General features: G+C 34.1%; 1 protein-coding gene across 2 annotated transcripts; it reads left to right on the top strand.

Moving 5' to 3' along the window:
* The first annotated feature begins 1,378 nt into the window (after positions 1-1,378).
* Positions 1,379-10,854, top strand: LOC131001354 (transcription factor bHLH128). Of its 2 annotated transcripts, none has more exons than XM_057927721.1 (6): positions 1,379-1,867; positions 7,021-7,322; positions 7,519-7,656; positions 9,693-9,758; positions 10,151-10,219; positions 10,507-10,854. In XM_057927721.1, exons 1-6 carry the CDS (start codon positions 1,486-1,488, stop codon positions 10,555-10,557), a joined length of 1,008 nt encoding a protein of 335 aa, XP_057783704.1. In that variant the 5' UTR covers positions 1,379-1,485; the 3' UTR covers positions 10,558-10,854. The 2 variants fall into 2 exon arrangements, with proteins under 2 accessions (XP_057783704.1, XP_057783705.1); XM_057927722.1 differs by having other exon boundaries at positions 1,455-1,867; positions 7,024-7,322.
* Positions 10,855-20,603: the final 9,749 nt, after the last annotated feature.

Below are 20,603 nucleotides of genomic sequence, written 5' to 3'. Positions count from 1 at the left end.
ATGGTGTTCTGCTGGATGGGTGGAGGTGACGCACCGTTCATCTTTTTTTCATGTTCCGGGTGCGCTCGGACATGGGAATGGCGTGGTCGCAGGTTTTGGAAGACTCCGCGTGGATCGGCTGCGCAACAGCCAGACTGTCGGCGTAGAGTGTTTGGGCACCCAGCTGTGCTGTTGTTGTTGGCCTGGCTGCCAGCTTTTTATAGCCTTTTATTCTCTTGCGATGACGAGAGCTACTGCTCAGGACATCTTCCTGGTTGCCGACATTTCAACAAACAATTGGCGGATGTTTTGCTCCTATGGCTGCTTGCACTGTGGGGCGCTTGGCTGGATGATTTGGAACGTCTCTTGGCCTTTTTGCAGGCGTTGGGTGAGCTCAAGCCTGGGGCTGGGTGGTCGGGTTCCGTGGTTGGCACCGCGGAGGCCTCTCTCTCATTTGGCGTTGCTTTCTTCGGCTGTCTTTGATGCTTTCGCATCGGTAGCTACTGTTTCTCGTGGTTCTTGGGCCCTTACTGCTTTGAGTTATGGTGGTGTTCTTCGGTCTTCTGTTGTTATCAGCTTCGAGGTGACCGGGTTTACTTGGGAGCGATGGTTAGGCCGGAGCTCCCGAAGTACTCCCACCCTTGTTGCTGCGTCGGTTTTATTTTATTAGATTTCTCTTAGACGAGCACTCTTTTTTCTTGTTATGGTTTTCTCCGATGGATTTTCTGTAACAAGGTTTTAATGAGGCTCGGCCCTTGGTTAGCACTATGTGCTTTCTTGAGTTTTTTTTTTCCAACAATAAAATCGTATTTTAATAACCGATCAGAAGTGGTCCCCAAGGGGACACCAAGCGGCGCAATCTCCTCTGTGAAAACAGTGAGGTCCCGGGTTCAAACCCCACTGCTCCCCCTCCCCAACTCCCCTAAGTCAAAAAAAAAATAAAAAAAATAATAATAACCGATCATAAGTGACAATACAAGGAAAAAGGCATGGGCGATCTCACAACAAAGACGTGAATAATACTCTCTCCGTCCCAACTTTTAGTATCCAACTTTCCTTTTTTGATCGTTCCATATTTTGGTATCCATTTCAATTTTTAGTAAAAGTAGGCGGAGCCCTTACTCCACTATAATTATTTTAACTCGCACAAAAAAGATGAGACTCTTATTCCACTTACAACACATCAATCACTTTGTTAAAATTTGTGCCGTTCTCAACTAGATACCAAAAGCAGTGACGGATGGAGCAGATGGAAATTAAAATGAACGTACAAATTATAGTCAAATATTGAGTTTCACCCTAGGCCCTAAAGTATGTAAATTATAGAGACAAATGACAAGTTGCAATATAGTAAGGTATTAAATCATGTGGCCTCTAACAACACTCCAATTCTTGAAACACCCACCGGTAACCCAATCACTCCCCCTAGACTTTTTCTCTGCAACTTGCACCCCTACTTTTAAATATCCCACACCCCTCTCTCTTTCCCTCTCTCTCTACACCAAAATGTATCCATCGTCTACATCCTCTTCATCCCAGGGCTCAATGGGCAGCAGCAGCAACGGCGGCGGCGGCGGTGGACTCATACGCTACGGCTCCGCCCCGGGCTCCCTCCTCACCGCGGCGGTCGACTCTGCGACCCGCGAATTCTCGGCGCTCGGGCCTCAGGCTCAACCCGGCCCGGCCCGTTACTTAGCCTCTGAATCCGCCGCAATGGCGAGGCGCGGCAATCCAAGTGGCGAGGAGCACGCTACAGCTAACACCACGATTGGTTTGCAGCCCTCGTACGGCTTCGGCGGCGGCGCGTCTTCTACTGCGTTGCTGAGGCAGAGTAGCTCGCCGGCGGGATTTCTCAATCACTTAGCAACGGCGGCTGGAGATAGAAATGGTACGTATATATCTATATATATTCTATACGCATTTCGCACTCTATTCGTCGTTCATTGGGTGCTTGCTGAAATTTATATGATTCTTTTGCTTACTTCTTTGTTTTACATGAAATGACCATTTCGGCCTTTCCATTTTTCAAATTCAAACTCCTAACACTAGTAAATTTTTGCTCTTTAATTTCGATGTACAATCGCTATATATATTTTTTCTGCTTATTTTTGTTGTTTGATTTATCATTTATGCCTGTGTGTGCATGCTACTAAGAATGTTTTCTAGGTGATATTCTGTTATTTTGTGTAAGTTTTTTTTTTAAACCTAAATGATTGACTGATCTAGTTCAATTAGGAAAATTTTCTGAAAAAATGTTCATTTTTTGTTTGTTACATCCAATTGGAAGCCGCCATGTAATTTCGTATAACTTCACTGACAGCCTGGCGTATATATCACAAAAAAATACTTTAATATCCGACCTTATACTTGATAATTAATATTCATTCTAACAATACACATTACTATGATAAATGTATATATTCAATCCAATAAAAGTCATATAGTTGTAGCTTTTTATAAAAATGAGTTATTAAATAATCACACTCTGACAGTTTTTAAAAATGTTTTTACGAGAATACACATTACAGAATACTTTAAAAATGATTTTTCTGACTATATGTTGCCATTGATTCTTAAATACGGTAGTTATTGCTACAAGAATTAATATAATATTTTAGTATTATACGTATCGTAACCTTTACCATGGAATTAATACCTATTTTTCACATTGTGGACGGCACTGGGTTTTAAGAAAAGTGGTGGATAGTAGTGGATATGTAGTGAGTGGAGTTTGGGTCCCACAATTGTTGTGAGTGGAAGTTTGTGGACCCTACTTATATAAATGGAAGTGGAAACGATATCGCGGACGGACCGAAATGGCAAATGTGGAAACGATATTGCGGACGGAGGGAGTATATAGTTATCCTAACTCTATATTTTGAAAGTGAAAACCCTTCAAGTTCTCAATAAATAGTACTACATGGAAAAGAGTATATAATTTCACTCAGTCTTGTCCATCAAGTGGATTCAAGGTCTCTAAAGTTTAATTCATTTACAACTACTCATTATTTAATCAAAGTAACTATATAGTCTAAAAGATGTATCCTTTTGTTCTTAAAAGATACGAGTTAATGAAGGGGCAAATCAGTAAATCCGTGTGGGGTTAGCACCAACTTGTCTCACAATATGTGACAAAGAGTAGACTCAACACCCGATATTGGATGTGCATCCATCAATATTTGGAGTATTTAAGCACCCACAGTCTTCAACCAAACCACCTTGTCCTTTTCTCATTCCTTGCTCATCTTACTATACTAATAAATATTGACTTAGTTAAACAAACCAACTAGCAAGTCGTTCAAACTTAGTTTTACTTTTTTATTTTTATTTTTATGGAAAAAATTATCATTATTTTACGTAAACAATAATATATTTAGGTGCACAATCGTGATGGAAATTCATGACTTAAAAAGTATTAGAGAGAGTATCAAATTCATGATTTTTAAATTACGAGATCTCTCGTTCCATCAACTAGCTCTCAAGTTTATAAAATAGAGCATTTTTGCACATACAATTTAAAGAATATGACATTTTTGCATATTAATACTTTATTTTTAACTATAAAGTATTCATCACTTGGCACAAGGAAGGCATGTAGCTATAGGATGAGATTTGTTTTTTTTGGTATCATGTACTTCGATTTTTACTCCATATTTTATGCTATTATTATACTTTATATTATATATATATATATATATATATATATATATATATATAGTTGTGCTCGTAACATGATAAAAAAAAAAGTTTCTAGAAAACTTATAATTTAAAAATATTAGACAAAAATTGCAAATATAATTATATGAATTTCGTTATTGATAAGCTTTTCAATATGCACAATAATTCTCATCATATATTTAAAGATCATGGTTTATTTTCTGATTCATTCCTTTCAAAATGACGTGCATGTGTTTACTTATTATTGTTAAACTTGTGCGTCATTTACATTAATTTCCAAAAGCAGTATGGGTAATCTTACTTCAAATTAAAGATTTATACACTAAAGGGGGCCGCTCCAATGAGACCCCCTAATTTTAGTGAGATCTAGGGCACGATCTGATGCGTTTATTTTATCAATCACATGGCTGATATTGTATATGGAGGGTGATTTTTTTTCGCGTGGTTCGAATCCTGGAGGGAGCAGAATATTTTAAATTTTGTTATTCATCAGTAAATACTGCATTGTTCATCAGTATATACGGCCCTGTTCATCAGTATATATGTCTTATTCATTACGAATTTTTTAAATTTTATTTTTCATCAGTATATACATCTTGTTCATTAGATATACGTTTTGTTCATTAGTATTATATGTCTTATTCATTGTACTCATGTTACACGAAAAATAGGGGGTCTCACTGGAGCGCGCCCCTATATATACTGGCACCCGATAGCGCACTTATCTTATTTATTCTTTATATTGGAAAATATATATCATATTATTTTTGCATGATGACATATGTTTTAGACTAGTTAATTCCAAGATTCAGGTTCGTTTATAGTTAAAAAGATCAATTTGACTTGACATTAACTAATTTTTAATTTCTTTGGAATACTTTTCACATACAATTTTTAGATACACTCATGGATGTATTATATCTTTGGGTGTAACAAAGTTTAGCTACATCCACGTACATATACTTTTATTATACATAAAATATAAGTAATATTTGTTATATTTCAAAAAGTAACAAATTTTGTGACATCTATCCATGCATGTAACTATATTTGTTACCTTTAAAGCTGTCACAAATATCTTTGCTACACACAAGTGTCACAATATATTTTTGCTCTCTTTCTCAAATTTATTTTATTACTTTAATTTTTAATAACATTAATTTTTCCAATAACTAATTATAAATATATTATTATCATATACACTTTCACATACACAGAAAATAACTACACATTTACATGTCACAAAATTAGCTACATCCTTAAATATCAATAAACTTTGTGACATATTTTTATTTTTGTGCTATACATAATAGCTAGTTTGTGCATTGCACCTATGCAAATGCTAGTTTGTGCTTGAAAATGGATTTATGCTATACTCATAAATGTAAATATAGTCAAAATCTTTTGTCACAATATTGTGCTTTATCCCGTACTTAATTTCATCGATTTGTGTCGATATATAAACTCCTAATTAAATTTGTGATGTGATCGCGAAAATGGTCAAATCAAAATAAATGGTTTTCTATATCACATGGTTGGTAACTTGGGATTTCAGTATTATTTTCTTTATCGTTTTTGGATTTGAAAAAAAAATTAATTAGTTAAGCCGTTTTAATTGCTGTCACTTTTACGACATAAAATTAATTTGTGAATGCAAGTTGAAGATTTCTTTGTTTTTATTTAATTTTAAATTTTTGAGGAATGCAAGTTGAAGAATTAAAAATCATAAAAGGGGGCAACGCCCATAGGTGACTGACAGTTGAAATTTGCATGGATGGTATTATATAAATAGATTAATTAGAAATCATCACTTTGCTCAATAATGGAAAGGTACATTGTATTCCTATTGCTATTTCAAACCACGGGGAGTGCCACTCACGTGCCTTGCAAGTGGCCTAAACCACCATCATCAGCCCAATGTTTTCGCATAAAACACCCTAACATGTACTAATATGCATCTATTTAAATTAATATAATACTTGTATTTGTCCATATTATATAATACTAAATATACTTGATTAAACAGTATATTCTAAAATTTGAAAATTAAAAACGAACCTCAATGTATATTTTATCTTTGAATAAAAGAAATCCCCATTCAAGATTTAATAGTAGCTTCATTCTAGGTCTCTTTAGCGTAGAGCAGAGCTAGTGGGCTTTTTGCATAGCTTCGTGACAGAGAGTCTGCTCGAATGCTTTAAATGCATGATATTTATAATTTTGATTTGAAACTATAGTATATGATTTTACATTGTATTCATAGGCATAAATGTCATATTCCTTAAATTGTATATGAAAAACGTCTTATTTTATTAACTTAAACATTTTATGCTCAAATTTGAATAAAGAACTTATTTTACCTTTTGATATTGGTGACTTTGTTTGATTTTTTATGAAAAAATCTTACATATTTGACTGATATGACAATTTTCTATAAAAAAATATATAAGAAAAATATGAAAAAAGAACGATTTTGCAGCTATGAGTTAAGAGTTCATCTAGCCGGTGGCTGGATCATCGATCTAGCCGCCAGGGCGGCCAGATCATTTTATCGGGTGGCTAGATGATGTAGCCATTCACCGATTAGATGAACTATTGACTTATAATTGTCAAATCGTTTATTTTTCAAAATTTTCTTACACATTTTGTGACCGATAGCTGTCAAATTTGTCAAATGTATAAGACTTTCACAAAAAATAAAGCAAAATCATCAATATAAAGTCTTGGACATATAATGTTTTTTGTTTATAAAATAGGGCTTTTTTCATATACTATAAGAGTAGAGCATTTTAAAATTTTCATATAATATAACCAAAATGTCCTATTAGTAATATAGAATGAAAAGTTTCTATTATTGAATTACTGTGTGTGGCTTAGTATATATAATCACATACATACAGGAATGTTTTTAGAAATATGATTATGGTTTTGGTTACATATATATGTATATTATATTCTGGTCAACTAATCAGACCTTTATAATTTCAGACTTTAAAATAATTACAATTATTAATTAAATCCATTATTCGGACGAGTTTGACGTCGTTCGCCTATACCAACTATTGTTTTAGATTCCTGTGACCTTTTCGCCTAAATTGACCGCAACCACTCTAGTTTTAATTTCGATACATGAAACCCTTAACGTAACTCGATATATGCATATATATGTGATTGCATCATGTATTAATAAAATAGTGTTGCATAAACAAGTTCTACCAATTAGTGAACAGTAAACCCTAATACATTTCTTAATTTTCACGCAATAAAACACATTTCAACATTGGTTTCCAGATTCGCACAGCTAGCATAATAATTAGAAGGTATCATTCCAAAACAAATGATTTTATTTTTTTCACAATACAGCAGGATTTTCAGTCACGAGAGGCATAGGCAGCTACAATTCAAAGGGAATAGGTGAGACCGGCGGCGGCATATCCAGACTGAATTCACAGCTCAGTTTCACCGGAAAAGAATCGCTCTCTCGCATCTCCGAAGAAGCTGAGGCCGCCGCCATGGACAACCACCAAAAGAAGTCTTATGCCACCACTAGCGGTGGCGGCGCTTTCGGAATGTGGGAACCCAGCAGTAATCCTATAATGTTTTCAGTCGCGCAGTCGAATCGGGGCAAGAACGTTGGCGACGGTCTTGACGCCATCGAATCTCAGGTGCATACATAATCTATATATTTAAAGAAACTTTTTTTGCAACATATATTCTTTCATTTTTCTATTAGTACATTTTTTTATAGGAGATATTTAAATAAACATGTAACGAAGAATCTCGTGGCCATTGATGATTATACATATATGAAGATGAGATTGATGAATTAAAGTTGAAGTTAGAAGTTGCATATTGTATCAGTTTCAGTTTAGCATATCGCAAACAGCGCAAGACATGGCATCAATGGAGAAGTTGCTCAACATCCCACAGGATTCTGTAACATGCAAGATTCGAGCAAAGCGCGGCTTTGCTACGCATCCTCGTAGCATTGCGGAACGGGTAATTTTTCGCTCTCTTTTCATATTTCATGTCTCACACTATTCATATAAAATTTTATGTACAACGGAAAAAGGTATATATGATTTAGGTATACTCTTACTAATTTCCATCCAAAAGTATCCATGGAATTTTTTTGAAATATGTTCGTTAATTATGAGTATATATAGAATATAGTCATGCATCATGTGTTCCAATAATGCCTTTAAGGGTCTTAATTTGGACATACCGCGAAATTCTTTAGCATAGGACATTAAGTTTTCTTCATGTCTATACTGGCTGCATTATCTTTTGTTTATAAATTTATCATGGGAAATGAGGAATAACAAAAAAAAATCTCCATTTAAATGTCTTCTTTCTTTTTTCCTCATTTCCTACAAAAGAGGATTTCGCTTTTTCCCATTCTTCCTTTTCACTTCAAAGATTTCCCCTCACCAAAAATGGAGGATAATATTATCCCCTTTGGAGGCATTTAGTTTCAGTGATAATGCATTATTGATAAAACAATCCATCTTAATCAAGTGTGTGATTTGCTTGATTGAGCCCATGAATAATAAATTAGCCCATATCTAATTATCCAAATGAGTGATTGTTTATCACCCCAAAGTTGGATGGATTGTTTAATCACCCTTCCAATCCTAGTAATCTTATCAATCTTATCTATTAAACTAAACACCTTCTTTAAAAATAAAGAATGAATGAGAAAGGGTGAAATTCTATTTTGTAAGGGAATGAGGGAAAGAAAATGGACATTTAAAGTGAGAACTTTATGTTATTTCTCATTTTTCTATGATAAATTTATCAATAAAAGATAATACATGCACTTTATAGAATTGATGATCATTTAGTATGGGGCGGTGATAAACCAAAACTATGCACAAATGGATTAGTGAAATAAGCACATGCGTAATTAATTAATATTCATTATAGATAGGTTAGCTATTTTTAACATATATCGCTCTCAAAATAATCGTATAATTAAAGCATGATCAAGAAACAAATCTCTAGGACCACTCTTTCTTTAGTTTCGATCGAGCTAGTCATACTCTTTAAAGGGTTAGTAATAATCGACTCCAAATTAACAACTTATATATCCATAAAATAAAATAAAAAAAAAAATCTGTATCTTGTGCATGCATGATTGCCTGCAAATTAGGAGTTAGTGAAAGACCACATTTTGTTTTTTCCAATGGAACTGGTAGATAGTTTTACACGTTACAGATCTACATGTACTTATGATATCACTTAAAAGTCATTTGTAATCACTAGCAAAAAGACACGTGTTTTCACCAAATTAAAAAAGTTTCACAATATACCATAGACTGACTTAATGTGCAAGCGCGCGAAGATTTAGGGTTATAATCAAGTCGAGTCAAGTTAAAATCGAGTATTTGCATGCATAAGATTGACTCGTTCATTATTGAGTAAACTATTCCGAACATGTGGAGAAGGTAGCTCAAAAGCCACCACTTTAAGCTTTGAGATGGAGTCCACTAATTCGAGTGGGCTCTCTTGAGATAGTTCAAGCAGTTTATAAGTTAGCTTGATTCATAGACACCTCAAATCTTATTGGAATCACGTTTGTTAGAAATTTAAGTTTTAAATGAGATGTGGGTTGATTATGATTATATGTAAGTTATTATGACGATGATATGACGTGAATAATTTACCTTAGATGAATCAACTTCTAGTAGTATATATATTCTTTACTATCGTATATATATATATATGATCACACACACAAACACACAACAAATTCAATAATTTTATCTCCAAAAAAGAAAAAGAAGAAGATAAAAGAGAGAACTCAATACTCGTCATATGGTTCGTTGTGTGACATATATATGTCCACACCGGCCCCATGTCCCACAACTATCTCTACCCATATTCTAATCATTGGTCGTCAATTAAATATATATTCAACCATTGACAAAAACATAGACTAATTTGTAAATTAATTTTTCATTAACTTCACAAACAGATTTCTCTGTTTAATACTTGAATTTGTTATGGCAATGAGTTGGAGTTGTGTTATGTAGGAGAGAAGGACACGAATCAGCGGCAAGTTGAGGAAATTGCAAGATCTTGTTCCAAACATGGATAAGGTTTACTTCACTCTCAAGCAACGATTTATATAATTATATACTCCCTCCGTCCCACTCAAGACGCAACATTGCTTTTGGGCACAAGATTTAAGGAGTCATATATTAAGAAGTGATAAAATAGGAGAGAAGAAGTAATAAAGTGATAAAGTAGGAGAGAGAATGTAATAAGAAAATATTTAATTAGTGATAAAGTAAGAAAGAGAAAATAAAAAAGTGATAAAGTAGGAGAGAGAATGTAATAAGAAAATATTTAATTAGTGTTAGTTTTTGCCAAATAAAGAATGTAGCATCTTGGTTGGGACGGCCCAAAAAGGAAAATGTTGCATCTTGGGTGGGACGGAGGGAGTATATAGTATTTGTTTGTGTTTTACATGTATATATGTTGGTTGCAGCAAACTAGCTACGCCGACATGCTGGATCTAGCAGTGCAACACATAAAAACCCTTCAAGATCAGGTTGAGGTCAGTATATATATAAACCCTCGATTTTTAGTTCACACTGCACACACTTATTTCTATATATATATTTAAAAGTTGCTGAAAATTGTGTTATAATTCTTGTCTGAGAGACTAAAATGATGTTGAATTCAGAGTCTGTAAGAAAATTGGTGATTTCACACAGCCTTGCATGCACGCACCCCCGAAAATTCTCATTTATTAATGCCTAGTTAATTTGTTTCTGCTATGATCACATTTTCAGTACCTCTCAAATAATACATGTTTGAGAAATTTCTGTATTATTTTGGCAGAAATTGAACCATGATCTTGATAGCTGCTCATGCGGATGCAAGAAGACGTGAGGCGAAGATGCGTTTCACCTGCGGTAGGATGTGTATATAGATCGAGAAGGAACTAATTAATATATCTAAAGCTATATCTACGTGATCGCTGCTTCTGATTTTTGGATGTAAATTTGTTAATCTAGTTTCCACTTTCAAATTCTAATTACTTGTAACAAACTTTTTATCATCAAATTTTTCAATCTATTTGGTATGAGATTCTTAGACAGGACGACTTAATCTAGTTGTTTTATGAGGTTTTGGCCTTAATTACTCGTTTGTGTTATGTATTTTCAATAAATATTCTTTATTGTCTGACATCTTGGTATTTTTATTAAGTATTTTTCCAATGATGTATAAATGTATGCTTTACTATATATCCATAAAAAGTTAATGAATTTATATATATGGTTTTAATTCATTTTATCTATAGCGGGAAAACTAATTACTATATATACTAATTTATTTTTATTTTTTTGAAGAGATTTTTGTCTTCTTTCTATTTTTTTCAATGAACTGGTCACACATATACTGGTTTTACTGACAATGTAACTAAGAGTTCAAGACAAATCCCTTCTCCCATTTGAAATTCCAGCCTCTCTATATACAAATGAAGCAAAAAGATTGTACTAATTAAAAATTTCAAAATCAATTTTCGGATTAATTTTATCTAGAAAACAATCGCATCGAAAATGATCAGCACAAAAACTACAAACTACTCCCTCCGTCCCGTTAATCATGGCTCAAAACTTTTCGGCACGGGTATTTAGGAGAGTAAAATTAAGAAGTAAAGTGTATATCCCACAAACTTAATTTAGTGTTAATTTTAATTAAGAATTGTTGCCACTGTTCTCTATCCCTCCCTAATCTCCTTCCACAGTCAGCTCCCTCCCCTAATCTCCTTCCACAGTTCGACCGGCGAAACAACGGCAAAAACCACCGCGCCACCGTCTCATTTCTCTCTTTACCGGATCCTGAAACCCGCCCCCCTCTTGCTCCGATTTATAGCAACAGAGCTGCCGCCAGAGCTCTATATCACCAAATCCATCGACACCACCCTTCGTCTCATCTCCCTCCTCTAATTCCCACCGACGGCGACGCCACCCACCTAACGCCGCCTCCCTTCGCCCACAAACCTAACAACAGAAAACTCAACAACAACACCTAAAAGAGAGAATGATTTCAGAGATTTGTTGCACCCTTTTCGTACACCGTCCTTGGCCGAGGCATCCGAGATCTGCAGCAACCTCAGCGAAACCACAACGACGACAGAAGGTCCGAGCCCTCTCCGGGCAGGCACGACCCGTGGAGGAGAGGGGGAGGCGCCGGGAATAGAAATAGTGAAGGAGAGGGGAAGGGGCCGAAGAGAGAGGGAGGTCGGCGTCGCGGTGGAGGGAGGTCGGCGTCACGGTTCACCTCTGCATCGCCGCCAAAGCTCCTCGTCAGAGGCGCCACGAGTGAAGAGATCTGCGGCTGTAAGGCGCGAAGCTCGCGAACTGTCTCGCCGTTGCTAGATCAAGTGTAGAGAGAGCGTCGAAGAGAAGAGTGTAGAGAGAGACACAGGCGGTGAAAAAATCGATGAAATGAGAGAGAGAGAGAGAGAGAGAGAGGAGCGACCTGGAGTTTATGAGAATTAAAATTTGATAGAATTAGAGTTTTATACGGTAATTAATTAAGCAATTAATCTAGCCCTAATTATTGCCCAAAAAGGAAACGAGCCAATTTACATAGGATGGCTCAAAAAGAAATACGAGCCATGAATAATGGGACGGATGGAGTATTTGTTAGTATTTAATTACTACTATCATGTTGAGTGTTGTCCCGGTTTGCATGCATGTTGCACAGAACAATCACGTGCAGGTAAATTTCTCTTTCCATCCATGAGATACCATTTTTCTGACATTATGAAGAACAGTTCTGAAATAGGAGCACCAAATAGGGCCGGATCCCAAATTTATTATTAAGGGGGTTGACTTTGTTGACGTATACGTCTGAAAATATTTGCATAGGTTCGAGGACAGGAGCCAATGTTTTTTTAGCATTTCATCATTCATTTATGTCCAAGTAAAATTTTAATGAGCTTAGAATTAATAGAACACAATCACTTACCATTATAAATAGTTGTCCACATTTCACTAATACAACAATTATATTGAAATCATATAAAGACCTACCTCTATGCACACTAAAAAAACTTGTTTTATAGTTAAAAAGATAAACTAATTTTCGTTATTCATACTTTATAATTTTACTTTAACTTGAGGATTGACTCAAATTCAACATTGAAAATTAATTAAGAAATGAAACAAAAATAACATAAATATTTTAACAAATTAATATAACAAATTATAACTGTAAAATATTAAGCAATTAACACGTATATTACTATTATTAAAAAATATATTATATTCTCTTATATATATATATATATATATATTGACTTGGGGGAGTTGGGGAGGGGGAGCAGTGGGGTTTGAACCCAGGACCTCACTGTTCACACACAAGAGGTCGCACCGTTTGATGTCTCATTGGGGACAAAAATTTTGGAGATGTATATATATAATGTGAACTTCAATATTGTTTGGTCCAAATTTGATTAAATTTATTGCCTGGAATGTATAATTGAATATTGTTCATGAGAACTTTAATATTGTTTGGTTCATAGGGTTTGGTGCCAGTGGCGGTCCAGGGTAAGGGTGGATCAGTACGGTATGCCGAATTTTGTTCGCTATTGTAACACCCCAATTTTCATAAACTTTTCAATGTAAAATCTTTGAAAACTAATAGATAAAATAAAATTTCTATGAATTTAGTGTAATTTCATAACTACACTAACGTAATAGTTTTACTGTGTTGCTTATAGTTAAAGATTTTGAAGCAATTGTATTAGTCTGATTTTATTTATAGAATTTTAGATTAAAGTTAGTGATTATATTTATGTGATTAGGTGGGACGCAACTAAAATTCTCTTTCCGGATTTGTATTCATTAGTCTCGACTTTAAGGTGAGGGATTTTATGCTTATTCATATAGTTATATACTATGTTTTTATTATCGTGTTTGGTTACTTCTTTACGTGCATCTTATGATTATGTTGTTATGTGCGATCATGGGACCAAAGCCATTGATCTATGTTGTCATGTGCGATCATGGGACCTAAGCCATTGATCTATGTTGATAAGTTGATCATGAGACCTAAGCCATTGATCTATGTATGTGTTTGGTCATGGGACTTAAGCCATCGACTCAAACTATGATTATCAAACACATATACTGATAATCTGATGGGCGAACTGAGAGCCCCTGAACATGTATTTCAACATGGCTGAATTTCTGATAAGACGTTTTCAATTTTTTTTACTTATCCCAATAAGAGATATACATGGATTACAATTAGAGATTTATCTCTAAGCCCCTCTAACACTAGTATAAATAGATGCCTTCCACACCATATTGGAAAAAAAACGAGAACATTACAAATTTCAAGAGTTCTTAGAGTGCTGTGCATGTAGAAGTCATTGAAAGGTGTTAGTCAGTTTCAAGAATAAGGTGAGGATTATATGCTTGTGGATATATTCATATATGTTTTTATATGCTCTTATTTCATGTTTGATTATATTTGCTCAACCATGTAGAAATACATGTTTAGAATATCAGCCATGTAGAAATACATGTTCAGAAAATCAGCCATGTTGAAATACATGTTCAGCCATGTAGAAATACATGTTCAGATATTTAGCCATGTTGAAATACATGTTCAGGGGCTCTCAGTTCGCCCATCAGATTATCAGTATATATGTATGACAATGTGAATTATTTGCATGTTTAAGCGTATGTGAATATGTGCATGGTTCCTCACTGAGTATATTTTCAATATGCTCATCCCTTATCATGGAAGTCGAGAATGACTAGAGATTTAGTATTTCCATATAAATTTAAGTTGAACATGTCACTTTCTTTTAGTTTATCTTTTTCTTCCATGTTACTACTTTGATTTCGGCAAGTTGATTTTAAATTAGTTTAAATTTGAAAGTCAAGAAATTTTATTTTTAACTATTAGTTCTTCAAGTTTTTAGTTTGAAAAGGTTATGAAAATTGGGGTGTTACAGCTATACCGTATACCGTAGCATAAATTGCGGTATGAGATTTTTCATACCGTTACCGTACCAAATTCTTCGGCATATTGAATATCAGTATACCGAAAAAATCGGTATGAAGTTTTTCATGTCGATATCATACCAATAGTGCGGTATACCGTATCAAAATTCGGTTATCATATTTTATGGTATACCGAAATTATTGGTATATCATTATATGTCTAAATTATCAAAATTTTGCGGTATACCATATATCTGTACATACCGAAATTACATCAAACAAATATAATTATGAAAAAAATTATAATTTATGACTAATTATATATAATTTATTTCAATTGATACGACATATCAGTATTCGATGTATATCGGTACCGCGGTATACACCGAAATATCGGTATATACAGCGGTATCGGTATATATTGGTATACAGCGGTATGAGGAAAAATGATACCGTTATCGTATCAAAATATTTTGGTACGGTACCATGCCGTACCGAAATTTGCGGTATACCGAAAATTCGGTATTTTTGATATTTTTTCTATACGATAAGTGCGGTATACCGATTTTTCGATATTTTGATCCACCCTTAGTCCAGGGGGTTTAAGCCACCTCCTAAATTTTATATATATATATATATATATATATATATATATATATATATAGGGAGAGGTTCAAGAAAGAACCATAAATAAAAGAAGACCGGAGAACCATTTTCAGCCATTCGATCATCAAGATCTACGGTGGATGCATCATCTTGTTGGATGAATGCAGATCCTGAGTTCGAATCCTGAAGAGAGCATTTTTTTTAAATTTTTTTAGTGCATTAATTTTAACAGCGAATGCATTAATTTTTACAGTAGATGCATTAGATTTGATGGTTCTCCCGTTCTTACAAATAATGCAGTTCTCTCTAGAACCACACCATATATATATATATATACACACACACACACACACACACACACACAAAATTCAATTATACATTTCAGGCAATAAATTTAATCAAAGTTGAACCAAACAATATTGAAGTTCACATGAACGAATTTAAAGAAGCTCAAGCAATAAATTTAAGCCACATGCATGACACTATGACATGTACTTTTGCACTTGAGATTTACCGTATCATATTTAATTTATACCTCATTTTATATCATATACTTTCAATTTTTTATTTTTATTCTTTGTATATATATTTTTTAAATTTCAATTTTATATGCTTTAAGTTATTTTTTTATTATTATTAATTAGGATTTATTTCATCCAATTAGAATATATAATTATTTTTTATCATATAATTTCACTTTTATTAACTATTAATAGGTTGATAAATTCAAAGTTAGAGTATATATTTCTTTAAAATTTTAATATTTTGAAATAAAAATTAAGTATAATTTAAAATATTATAATTAATATATTTAAAAAATTTATTACCAAAATAATGAATACTCCAATAATAAAACATGATGACAAATACAAAATAATAGAACAAATTTTGATCAGTACTTTTGACACCAAGAACTAGCAAATGACAAATTAAGACAATAATTCGAAAACATAATTAAGAATTATCTTTATCAGAGCATGTAAGCCGATTTTTGGAGCAGTGGTTTTCATAATAATCACTTTATTTCAAACTTTATTATTGTACATGAAAACATGATGATGATAGATGTTGACCGTTGAGCAATATGCATGCCTATTACACCTATTTTTCTTAAAGAGCATTCACTTTTTATATTTCGATTCTATATGTACATAGTTTTTGGGACAATTTCGTTTGCATGACAGCTTATTGTGAACATATTAATTAGTAATGACCTTTGATAAACAAATTTACATTAATCCATTATTAATTTGAATATTGATTTTAGAAATACCCTCAAAATATTGACCAATTAAGATTGAGAGGAGTCTCAAAGCGTGCATCATCAGCACATCTCAACGAATACTTTCCTCATATAGATCCTCCTCCAGCCCTTAGAAGGGGGAAGGGATCACTTGTATTCAAATTATTTTAATAAATTGCTTACAAACTTGGCAGGATTGTTGACATTACAATAAATTCCCCATTTCCTAGCGTGACCCAAAGTTTTGAGTCAGTAAGCCTGATACAACGAGGCTGAGATGCTCGTTGGCTGACTCAACGAGAAGACTAAGGCTATAACAATGCTGGTCTCTCTCTGCTTGAAGCTAGAATAAATCCAAAGCCATGCCAGGAACCAAACATTGTAAAAGTAGTGGCGATCACTCTCTCATGATCCTCATCGCCAAACTCCCTTTTGAGGAATGCCAAAAAGGGAAAAGTATTATGGTGAGAGGGAGATATCACAATTAGACACCGCAATCAATACAAAGCAAGTCATCCAAAGGAGCTCGCTGAACCAGCTTGTGACAAAGGCTGGTGTTGATGCTGTCAGAGTAATCTACAGCCTTCCTAGAAGCATGCAAAGGAAATTGCATCAAAGGATGAAGCTCTTATGGAAAGAAGAAAATAAATAAGCTACCAACAATTGAGAATGAGTTGGGTGGAAGTATGGAAGAAACTGATTGAAAAGATTCTGTGAAGATACTCAGTAAAATAAGTGTAGAACAAAGTCTCGTCTCTTTTGTTTTATTTCTTTGGCTGATGTATTGTAACTAATCAAAAACCTTTATTTTGACACAATTCTTCGTACCGATTATCACAAACTCCTAGGACAAAGCTATGTTTTTCATAGAAGCAACTGCAAGAATCCTTAGCTTTCAGGAGCTTAGGTTTATGTTTTGGCCTCATCAAAAATGGAGAAATTGTTGGGAAAATTCTATGTTTTGATTTATGCCAAAATCTAACGACGTTAGCTCTAATGATGACCTAAGGATAATGAAACTCTCAACTGAAATACACTATGAATCCTAAATACAAGAAGAAAAGGCTTAGAGAAATTCTAAGAAGTGCTAAGTTGTTAGAATCTCAACTGAAGATCAAATTGCCAAGAAGAACCAGCAGACATCCATCTAAAGGAGAAACAGACTGATAAAGAAATCATAGTCCGAAAGATCAACACAACTTCAAGCTAATCAGGCCATCAACACTAAGATCAACACAACTTCAAGCCAATTAGGCTATTAGCATGAAGATCAACAGAATGCTAAGCTAATCATACTCGTGTCAGTCCACCAACACGAAGACTTTGTTGAACTGAAACGCGGACTGATGGAAGCATCAACTTACACAAGTTAACTGACTGAAGGATAATGTTGTGCTTAAAAATAATGCATCTGACAGAAAGCTAAAAGAACGATGAATTTACGTGATTCGATCGTAAAGATCTACATCCACGGAGGGTCGGCCGAGAAAATTCACTATTTGTGGTTGGGTTTACCATTACAGAGTTGTTACCTGAATAATGAATATATGTCTATATTTATAGGCTAAAATACCAAGAATTCTAGTAGGAATAAGACTTGTTTTATACTTATAATAGAGCTATAATTCTTCATATTCATCTCTTTCTTCATGATAATCTCCTTCTTTATCGGGCATTTGATAGTTTTCAAGATAACTCCAAATCTCGGAAAATCAGAGCTGCTAGGTTATCAACAACACTGTTATCGGTGAAATTCTATTGAATTTGCTTTAATATTTCGGTCTTTAAAGGATGTATATTTTTGTCCTCATCAGATACAAAGTTGGCTCGTCCTCGGATTCATTTATGCCACGTCAGCTCTAAAATCAACAGCTTAAAGCAAAGTCAACTATTATAGTGTATCAAGACATTCTGGACACTTAATGCCACAAAGTTTGCATTAAGGTGTGAATCCTTATACTTTTAAGATAAAAGTATAGGGCGATTTCCAGATATCAACATCAATGTACGGATATACAGATGCAGCTGTCACCATCATTCCTTGATAGAACGAGAAGATTTCAACGAATAATAGATCATAATTAAAGAAAGCTTTCTCCAACGACTCTATTCCTATTCTTCTCTATATTTATGACAAATGCACAAATACGAAGAGGGTGGTTCTCTAGCATTGTTGTATACTCTATATTTTCAACTTTTATGGTTAATCTCAAACAACAGCAATTGACCTAAATAAGGATTTGTTCTTCATTGTAACATTTCAAGTTTAGACTTGTGAATTCTTATCCAATCCCTAATCTAGGCAATCTTCTTTGTAAACATTCTAAGCCTAGATCAGAACACACTAAATATACCATATTGTTATTAATTGTAAATAATGTATTCACTTAGTTGGAAAAAACCATCTTTCTTTTTCTCCCACCAATTGTAAAAGATAGGTGTAAAAGTAAGAAATAAGTTAACTAGTAAGCTTCAAGTACGAAGTCTAAATGTTGACGAAGTAACGATGCTACCAGAAAATAGCATATAGAATTGTAACCATGAAAATTTCATGTAACGGTCACGGACTCACGGCCGAATAACCCGTGTGATTAGCTTAACACAAGTTACTGATCAAGATGAACTGGTCACTATTTTTATAGCAATAAAAATACCGCAAAACACTATCATGAACTGATCAAGATAAAACTATATCATGCATTCCTGAATCAGCTGAACAATTATCGCATTCAAGTCTCAAATTGAACAGCCAGACATGCAAATTATTGATTAGGTAATTCACAAGAAATTAAGCACCAAAAATCATAAATCACAAATTGCAGGGCAAATTGATATAAATAAATCAAACTCGCATATTCAATCAACTATATACAAATCCTAGGTTCAAATAAAGAAACTAGCTAAACATCAGGAAATAAATCAAAAGTATAAAGAAAACAATAAAATGAATTGAAATTGATAAAACCCGAAAAGAATGACAACTTGAATGTTGAAATCTTCAATCTTGCAGGAAAAGAAATCTAATCTATGAAAATAATAAAGTTCTAATCCTAAGAGAAAGAAATATAAAATGTGGTCCCTCTAATAGGTCAATAATGAGACCTATTTATAGGCTCTAGGAAAAACCCAGTCTAAAAACCCAGAAAATACAGAAAAATCGTATAAAAACAACCGGCTGCTTCACAGAATCCTTCTTCGAAGGGCGACCTTCCCGGCGGTCGCCGTAATGCACGCCGCCATCGCTGTATTTCCGGTGACCCTCTCGGCGGTCGCTAGATAGATCGTCGGCTTCTTCACCATTTTCCTTATGCCGGCGGCGATCGTCGGTCGGTCGCCGGTGGTCATTGTTTCGTTCCATATTTTCATTTTTCGAGCTCATTTTCTCAATTCTTACACGCGGAACACTTGACAGTCAATTCTTGGATCTTCATTATCCATATTTAGCTTTCAAAACACTCAAACCTATAACAAAATAGCCAAAACTATACCCAGACGTAACTTACAAAAGAATATAAAACTCATACCAAAAGACATCACAATCAGGCATAATCCTAACACTTTAAGCACTAAAATATCAATAGAAACAAGGGGCAAAATGATATATACCCATTTTGAAAGACAAAACATAAAAAAATACCCACATTTTATAAAACATATAAATATACCCATTTAGGACATTTTTGCCCTTATGTCGAGCATTAGTGTATTTTCAACTGATGCTCAACTTGTAAACGATAAATGTCGAGCATTAGTGTATTTTCTAAGAGTGCTAGACTACAAATGCTCGATTGCTCGACTCGCAATGGTTGAGCATGTCGAGTATTGGAGTATTTATCACTACTGCTCGACTCGCAGAATTCGAGCATGTAGAGCATTAATATATTTATCACACATACGCAATGCTCGACAAGCTCGACTAATGCATGTCGAGCATTAGTGTATTTACCACTGATGCTCGACGTGCATTAGTCGAGCATGTTGAGCAAAGTTCACAATTTCAGCATTTTTTATGAATTAAGTAAGGGTAATTTTGTCCTTTCAAGTTCAAAATGAGTAGTTTTTATAGTTTTCTTTTATAATGGGTATTTTTTATTTTTGTCTTTGAGAATGGGTAACAAGAA

This window comes from Salvia miltiorrhiza, chromosome 8, assembly GCF_028751815.1.
Source record: "Salvia miltiorrhiza cultivar Shanhuang (shh) chromosome 8, IMPLAD_Smil_shh, whole genome shotgun sequence".
Classification (NCBI taxonomy): domain Eukaryota; kingdom Viridiplantae; phylum Streptophyta; class Magnoliopsida; order Lamiales; family Lamiaceae; genus Salvia; species Salvia miltiorrhiza.
The sequence above is the reverse complement of the archived record's forward strand: the minus strand, read 5'-3'. Positions and strand labels throughout refer to the sequence as shown.